Source organism: Patella vulgata, chromosome 1 (genome assembly GCF_932274485.2).
Source record: "Patella vulgata chromosome 1, xgPatVulg1.2, whole genome shotgun sequence".
Lineage (NCBI taxonomy): Eukaryota > Metazoa > Mollusca > Gastropoda > Patellidae > Patella > Patella vulgata.
This window is the reverse complement of record NC_065879.2, coordinates 654378-663741: the sequence shown is the minus strand read 5'-3', so window position 1 is coordinate 663741 and position 9364 is coordinate 654378. Positions and strand designations below refer to the sequence as shown.

At 35.9% G+C, this 9364-nt stretch overlaps 1 protein-coding gene across 1 annotated transcript in view; it reads right to left on the bottom strand.

Annotated features, from left to right (window-relative positions):
* Positions 1 to 1216: 1216 nt before the first annotated feature.
* The window catches only part of LOC126808543 (UDP-glucuronic acid decarboxylase 1), a 29519-nt gene continuing 21371 nt past the window's right edge, over positions 1217 to 9364 (bottom strand). The window contains exons 7-11 of the mRNA XM_050533379.2: positions 8303 to 8362; positions 6488 to 6729; positions 4876 to 5038; positions 4449 to 4552; positions 1217 to 3242 (exon numbers count right to left, since the gene is read on the bottom strand). Of these exons, the coding sequence (XP_050389336.1) occupies positions 3132 to 3242; positions 4449 to 4552; positions 4876 to 5038; positions 6488 to 6729; positions 8303 to 8362 (680 nt within the window). The 3' untranslated portion in view covers positions 1217 to 3131. The remainder of the gene's footprint in view (positions 3243 to 4448; positions 4553 to 4875; positions 5039 to 6487; positions 6730 to 8302; positions 8363 to 9364) is intronic.

Here is a 9364-nt window from a genome sequence, read left to right as displayed (position 1 = left end):
CTCGGCTCATAGTGGATCAATTTGACTGAAATTTTAAGCAAATTACCTTTACACTATCTAGTTTTTAACTATTATAGTGAGAACTGCCATCTCTTTATCTTATCTCCCATAATGTATCTTTAACTGCTGACAGATTTCATTTGATTTTTGACACAGATTAGAGGGGTAGAACTCCTTTAAACAGATGAAAAAGGTACAACTCCTTTAAACAGAAACTGAAGACATGACAACAAACGAGACAAAATAACAAAACATAAATCATAAATATACAAAACACAACAACTCGGGTATCGTGTAGTCTCGGTCACCCAGGACCTCCCAGTCTTCAACTGATAGAGGGTCTGGACGATAGAGACAAAACAAATCATAAATATACAAACACAACAACTCGGGTATAGTGTAGTCTCGGTCACCCAGGACCTCCCAGTCTTCAACGTATAGAGGGTCTGGATGATAGAGACTATGTTTAGTTGTCCGGTTTTAGCAATAGCAAGGGGTTTCATTTCTATATTTAAAACTATTATTAGCAGCAAATTGTAAAATTTTGTTGAGAATCATCTAAGAATAATTGATTCCTTCTGTCGCATAATTTAAAACGGTCCGTCTAGACACCTGTTTACTGTAGCCCAGGTATCATTTAATCTTGTGTAATTAGCACTAACGTCTTTCACATTCGTAAAATATCAAATTTTTGTTTAAAAATTCATAAGTATTATTCTAACTCACCCAAAATTATCTAATTAGTTCTTGTGTACCGTTTAAAGCTGACTGATTAATTTTGATAATGAGTGTCCAATTTACAAGTGTTTAATTTCAGTTGGGTTGTTTATTTTTTAACAGTGATCGAGAAATTAAATACTTGTAAATTGGAAACTCATCAAAACTGAACAATCAGCCTTAAACTGGACACAAGTACAGATTAGATGATTTTTGGTGATTTTAAATGATGTTTACAAACTTTTAAACAAAGATTTGAAAGAAATTAGTGCTAATACACAAGATTAAATGATACCTGGACTACAGTAATAACTGAACACAGTTTTTAACTCGAAGCTCGTACTAAAACAACCCAACTACACAATACCCAAGTTATAATGACATTAACAACGACACATTCATGACAATCGCATTAAAAACCTCAAAATAAATTTCATTTCGTTCTTTTATACTTTAAACTAAGGTCGTATTTACACATTGAAGTATGCCCGTCTTTGTATGAACGGGTTTGTTTTAATTCCCTATTCCTTTTATACTTTAAACTAAGGTCGTATTTACACATTGACATCCGCCCGTCTTTGTATAAACGGGTCTGCTTTAATCCCCTATTCCTTTTCTACTTTTGATGTCACTATAAAAACATCTGGCCTCGAGTTCACAAAACATTTTCATTATGAGAAATATCTTTGATACAGAAACACAAAACTTTCCTTATAGTTTCTTATTGATGTATTTGATACATTAAAACAACAAAAGTTTTATAAAGAGCTATATTTTAGTTAAAATAAGGTGAACAATTTTGAGTAAAATCTTAGAGAATGCTTTGTGAACTCGGGGCTAGATAGGTTTGCGATGGACCAGACAATTTCATTGGTTAATCTACGAAATAAAAGAGAACACGATCGCCAGTTAATAAACTAATATTTAAAAATGGATAATCAAGACTTTGTTTTTTATTGTAATAACGGTAGAAATGAAAATCGCGACTACGCTATTCTTCAGTCATAACTTTGCGAAGAATAAAGTAATTTGACTTAAATTTTTCAGTATTTACCTATTTTATTATCTATTTTTTAACTATTACAGCAAAAACTGTCAGCTGTTATCTACATCTTATATAATTCATGTTTAATAATTTCTACACTTGTGTCTAAACTATTCAATATAATTCATGTTTAATAATTTCTACACTTGTGTCTTAAACTATTCAACATATTTCAAATAAACCCTAAAATAATAAAGAAAATAATCAACATTTTATTGAACTATTGAAGATATGCAAGAAAAACCTTGAAATAGTAAACAAAATATAAACTATCCTAAATATTTCATCGAAAGAAAATAACCTACATATTAATTGAACTACTGAAGATATTCCAGGAAATAAGAAAAATATTTCATTGAATGAAATTATCTGACATTTTATTGAACTATTAAACACTAGACTTTTACCTGATCTATCTAGATTAGGTTTCGTGATAATTAGTCAGCCTTTAATTTGTGGTTCGCTGGTCGAATGTTTTAACGATCAGCTGAGTTGACGAGTGGTGGAAGTTTGTCAGACGTCCACCATAAAACCCCTGTCATTTAAATCAATATATACAGCTAAAACATTGTGAACTTTATTTCCCTGATAAAAGTCTGTCAATAAAGACCGAAACATTGGAAATCAAGCGTTTATATATATAGATACAGTTTTAAACAAATTAAACGAAAGATACATCATGTAAGAGTTAAATCATTCTATTGCCGATCTTTATTAAATCATTGTCACTTACAACCGGGGATTCGAAACCACGACAGTTGACTCAATGACAGGCCTTATGATACAGCACGCATGTGCTAACCATTCGTCCATCCAACTCCCCGATTAGATAAAGGGCTGACATTTCTTGCAGAAATAGATAATGTAAATAGAATATGATAAAAATTTCATTCAAAATGATCCACTGTGAATCAAGATATCAGCGATTGAATTTAGACCTAGCCTCGATCAGAATTACTCAAGTATTTAAGATAAAAAAAAAACTTCTCGATTATCAATTTTGACGTTTAATCTTCCATCAAAAAATGTTTTAAAATCCAGTAAATATCGCAGGCTGGCGATGGCATCGAGAGTTTATTAGGGTCTGGATAAGTCAATTAATGTCTAATTAATAATTTAGATAACATTTCAGGCCTAAAGAAAGACATGCAATAGGCAGATTTACATATGCTAGTGCTACAGTGACAACGGCCAGATCTTTATCTATTCTTACATAATGTATCTTTAAACTAATATAGATAGAACGGCCAGCTCTTTATCTAAATCTTACATAATGCATCTTTGTATTATTATAGCAAGAACAACCAGCTATTTATCTAATCTAAATATTTTATATTTATCTGGAATGGTTGGAAATAAAACACGCTGTTTACAAAAATCCCAATTCTGGTGCGTGGAAATTACGTTGGCTGTGATGAGATCGTCGTAATTCATTTTTAAAATATTCTATCGTCCGATTAATACCCGTTAACATCTGAACCTAAAAATAAAAAAAACAAAAAGATTTAAAACCGACTTCATACTTTTATATATTGACACAGTTCTTGAGAAGTGGACCAGATAAAGACATGAAATGAAATGAAATGTGTGTTAACATCCAACTACTGTTTTTCTCATATTGGGTTAATGAAGACGGAGTTAGTTAAGGAGTGAGATTGATCTAAAATAAATATTTGAATCTTTGAAATCAAATTTTATTTTTATTTTATTTTTAACCCGTTAAGCGTGACGTTTTTAAAACGTTAACTACCTCCTATTGTGTAATTAATTTGACAAAGTGACAAAGAACTATGTACTATGTTCTAAGAATAGGTTGGGGAAAATAACTCCAAGGCGTTATATTACGCCCTACACACAGTGAGTGGCAGTTGGCCAGGACGTTATATAACGACCTACGCACTTAATGGGTTAATAAAAATGAGTGACGCGACCCATTTTTGATGAGAACCAGACTATTATACAATGTCAATAATTTCTGCTTGTTCATATTTCACGCGATCAAGCTTAGGGAAGTAACTCTATTGAACATTTCTTGACACGTAACACTAATGAAAATCACGAATGACACTGTACAATCGAATGTTAATTTCATATTAGGAAAGATGGCAACCAAAGAATACCGACAATTTTTCTGTCAATCCTTTTTTTAAATTTTTTAAACATCAAAATGCCTAATCTTTCCCAAGAAATATGACTGTGAGAGAGATATGACCAAAAATATTCTCTGAGCGGAGATCAAGGGCGCAGACTTTGATTTAAATCGCCAGCAAAATCCATGCTTTAACAATGAGTATGGTATTGATACCACGTAATGGTCACCATTGCGGCCATAACCAAAATAAAAACTATCAGATTTGAAAACATTTCCCCAGGTGTTAATGTAGGTAGATGAAGTCACAGAATTATTCGGAACGTTATTTCAAATTCTTACTTATTTTTTGTTTTTCTTATAAGAGTTGAAAAAATATTAAATTTATAATAATTTTGTGTGTTTCTTAAAAATAAAAACAAAAAAAAAGCGTAAAAAAACCCATCCTGCATCAATTATTTTAAAAGGATTGTCTAAGATCCAGAATAGTGAGCTGATATTTCAAGGTTGTTTAAACTGACCTTTTGGTATTCAGTTAAAATAAAAAGAATCCATTCCTATATATTTTCAATCTAATAATCACCTAGTTTAACTTACCTTTGGTTCCCAATCCAGGTACTTTTTAGCTCGTGTAATATCGGGTCTCCGTCGCCGTGGATCGTCCTCCATTGCTGTTCTTTTTTCTACTTTACTACTGCCCCCTGGTGGATAAAAATATAAATATGAATGCTGTATCTATACTACTGCCCCCTGGTAGATAAAATAAAACTAACAATACTATATTTATACTACTGCCCCCTATATGAAAACTTAAGGGTTTAAAGTCGACACGACGTATAATTCAATTCTATTATGTTGCATGTAGCCATGTAGTTACAGGAAACTGGAGGTTTTGGAGAAAATCCACGCGATTCGATTTACAAGCGGGGATTTGAAACCAGGCCACTTGAGTAAATGACAGGCGCGTAAAACCAATCAACCACCCAACCCCTCATATGTGAGTAGATGTACATGTATCACTTACCCACTAAATTTTTAATAATTCTAGCGAAATCCATGATGGTGTGTTCCTCAGGATTGCCAAGATTAACAGGTTGTGAATAATTACTGTTCATTAATTTGATTAAACCATCCACTAAATCACTGACATATTGAAATGATCTCGTCTGACTTCCATCTCCATATACCTAGAAATAACAACATTTTTTATATTCATCATTCCTAAAACCTTTCCTCAAGGTTACCATTATTCCTAGAGTTTAACTAGGTTGGTCATAACACAAGATATTCTTATATTACATTTGATTTTGAAGAATTTTCAAACGCACGGTGGTGGTGTGCATGGTGGTGGTGGTGGTGGTGTGCTAACATGTATGTGGTAGAGGTGGTGGTAGTGGTGTGTATGTGGCAGAGGTTGTGGTGGTGGTGGTATAATATGTGACATGGGTGGTGGTGGTGTTCATATGTGGTAGGGGGTGGTGGGGGTGGGGGTGGTGGTGGTGTGTGTATGTGGTAGGGGGTGGTGGTGGTGTGCGTATGTGGTAGGGGGTAGTGGTGGTGTGCATATGTGGTAGTGTGCATATGTGGTAGGGGTGGTGTGCGTAAGTGGCAGGGGTTGGGTTCATGAATACTAACTAGTTAATGAAATAAAATTAAATGGGGTTTAACATTCTACAGGGAAATTTTGATTAGACAGTGACGCTATGGCTTCTTCTTAAATTCTGTCATCTTGATGATGTCTTTCACTTTATATAATCTTTGATTTTCATGAGAATTCCATTGTTGAAAAGATAAATTGTGACTTAATCAACAATGTTCTTTATTACTCAATAAACATTATTCAAAATTAACCAAGAAGTTAATCAGTTACAAAAATTGGCTATTCAAAAGTTTGAGCCTAAATTGAACCATGGATCAGCTAACCCTAACCCTAACCATGGACCAGCATCATTCTCAGTTAACCAATGTGAGGTTTATGAAATGAATATCACAGACAACTACAAACAAGGCTATTCAAAAATATTATCATTCTCAGATAATCCTTGTGCGAAAAGATCAAGTTACTACTGAGTTAAATCAATTCTCACATCACATTTGTTTATAGGAATGTTTGATTATCTAGTATAATTCATCTCATCATGTTGTTTATAGGAATGTTTGATTATCCAGTATCATTTATCTCATGATGTTTATAGTAATGTATGATTGTCCAGTATCATTTATCTCATGATGTTTATAGTAATGTATGATTGTCCAGTACCATTCATGATTATCTAGTATCATTTATCAAGGGTCTGTTAACTTCCTGTAACTGATGGGAAAATAATGACATGGCCAAACCATGGACCATACAATCTATATGTATATACGATCTGATATAACCACGGACCATACGATCTGATACAACCATTTGACATATGATCTGATATAACCATTGAACATACGATCTGATATAACCATTTGATCTGATATTACCATAGAATGTATGATCTAACGTAACTGTCAACCGTATATACGATCCATGCTATAACTGATATAACTATAACCATCCATGCTATAACTGTAACCATCCATTCCATGCTATAACTTACCATGATACAACTAATATAAATATAACCATCCATGCTATAACTTACCGTGATGGATTCATTTTGTAACGCTTGTAAAATAAAATTACTGACGACCCGTCCGTCATTCATGTGCATTCTGGGACCAAACGTATTAAATATCCTGGCCACTCGTACTTCTATTTTATCTTGTTTTTGATAAGCGTAACACATGGTTTCTGCTACTCGCTTTCCTTCATCGTAACAGGCTCTCGGACCAATCGGGTTCACATGACCCCAGTAGTCTTCTGTCTGGGGATGCACTTCCGGATCTAAAATACAAAATTGATGTCTCTGAATGTCATTTTAGGTATTTAAGGTATTACACCAAGTTCCATCAAAATATGAATTGGATAAAATTAGTTAAAATTGGTTTGTGAACGCCACTTTGCTTCATAGAAGAATATTATTTAAAGTTAAATATTAAACATATATTTACTTAACATGTAATATCTATCACACATGGTAGTCAGTCAACATTCACTCTACACAAACTAGGTCATTTTGGGACTAACACATGGTTCAAATTTATTTCAATAATTCACTTGCACATAGGGGACTTTAGCAGTGGGAGGGAACCAGGGGATCTGGAGAAAACCAACGATGCTGGACAGGTTACCCCACTCCTTGTCACGATGCTGGACAGGCGACCCTACTCCTTGTCACGATGCTGGACAGGTGACCCTACTCCTTGTCACAATGTTCGACAGGTGACCCTAATCCTTGTCACGATGCTGGACAGGTGACCCTACTCCTTGTCATGATGCTGGACAGGTGACCCTAATCCTTGTCACGATGCTGGACAGGTGACCCTACTCCTTGTCATGATGCTGGACAGGCGAGCCTACTCCTTGTCACGATGCTGGACAGGTGACCCTACTCCTTGTCACAATGTTCGACAGGTGACCCTAATCCTTGTCACAATGTTCGACAGGTGACCCCACTCCTTGTCACGATGCTGGACAGGCGACCCTACTCCTTGTCACGATGCTGGACAGGTGACCCTACTCCTTGTCACAATGTTCGACAGGTGACCCTAATCCTTGTCACGATGCTGGACAGGTGACCCTACTCCTTGTCATGATGCTGGACAGGTGACCCTAATCCTTGTCACGATGCTGGACAGGTGACCCTACTCCTTGTCATGATGCTGGACAGGCGAGCCTACTCCTTGTCACGATGCTGGCCAGGCGACCCTACTCCTTTTCACGATGCTGGACAGATGACCCAAATCCTTGTCATGATACTGGACAGGCGAGCCTACTCCTTGTCACGATGCTGGACAGGCGACCCTACTCCTTGTCACGATGCTGGACAGACAACACTACTCCTTTTCATTTTAGGTATTGTTCATCTCTTTTAAACAACAATATGGTGAATAAGGAATCTCTAAAAGGGGACAATGGTTTAATCGTTTATATTGTAATAACTTCTAGTGATAAGAAATCAAATCAAATCGGGTTTAAAGTCCGAGAAAGTTCATCAGGATTTTCTGACGTGTTCTCCCCTTTGTCAGGGCCTGACATGGACAGCTGTCTAGTTGTCTGGATGGGACAAAAAACGAGGTCCCATGTATACATTGGCATGCACATAAAAGATCCCTTGGCAGTTGGAATTCGACATAAAAGTAGGCCAAAGTGCCACTGCCCAGGCAAAATTTCCCACCTAGCAGACTGTATGATGTATGCCCGTCTTCATTAGGCCAGTCGGAGCAGAACAGTAGGACGTTAAACCCCATTTCATTTCATTTCCTAGTGATCACAGCAATAGTCTCTATTGTCATGCCTTCGAGTGACCTTGACAATAGAATAATAATAGCCACCAACGACCAGTCTGATGCCTTACCTCCATAGACTTCTGATGTTGAAGCTAGTAATAATCTACCTCTTACTCGTTTCGCTAAACCTGAAAATATTGGGACTAACATATAGGTCATATTGGGACTAACATATATCATTTTAATTCATTTTCATACAGTGTCGTAAGTAGCTCAGATCAACGAGGGGGGTTGGGGGGCAGGAAGTGTTCTCAAGGCTGCTGTAAATGTGTCGGAATCTATATCTATTTTTTTTTTAAAGGTCGAAAAAATTTTAAAAGGGGGGGAGGGGCAAAACTTTTTACAGGGGGTGCTTTGCCCTCCCTGCACCACCCCCCACCCACCCGTAGTTACGGGCCTGTTTTCATATTATATATAGGTCATATTGGGACTAACAAACTGTCATTTCTACAATCATAGGAAGCTAATACAAGTTGCCCATGAAGAGTACAGAAGTTGCATGTATAGTGTATGCTACTTCCAGTTTGTGTATCTCAAGTTTTCCATGGTGAACCTCATACATGCTTTTGAGCAAGAGGTTGCCACATGTTGCTCCATCTGTGATATAGAAAGCTTTGAACCCCACAAAAATTTGGGAAAAGGATAGAGCTGGTCTAAGAGACGAGAATTAACATTAACCCGTTAAGTGTGACGTTTTTAAAACGTTAACTACCCCCTATTGTGTAATTAATTTGACTAAGTGACGAAGAACTATGTACTATGTTCTAAGAATAGGTTGGGGAAAATACCTCCAAGGCGTTATATTACGCCCTATACACAGTGAGTGGCAGTTGTCCAGGACATAATATAACGTCCTACACATGCTGCGATCGTGGTGGAATTCCCAAGAGATTCTCCCAAGTGACGAACTATATTCTAAGAATAGGTTGGGGAAAATACCTCCAAGGCAGTATATTAAGCCCTACACACAGTGAGTGGTAGTTGTCCAGGACGTTATATAACACTGTGTCATTTAATCTTGTGTATCAAGCACTAATTTCTTTCACATTCGTTTAATATCAAATTTTTGTTTAAAAATTCACCTAATTAGATGATTTTTGGTGATTTTAAATGATTTTTATGAATTTTTA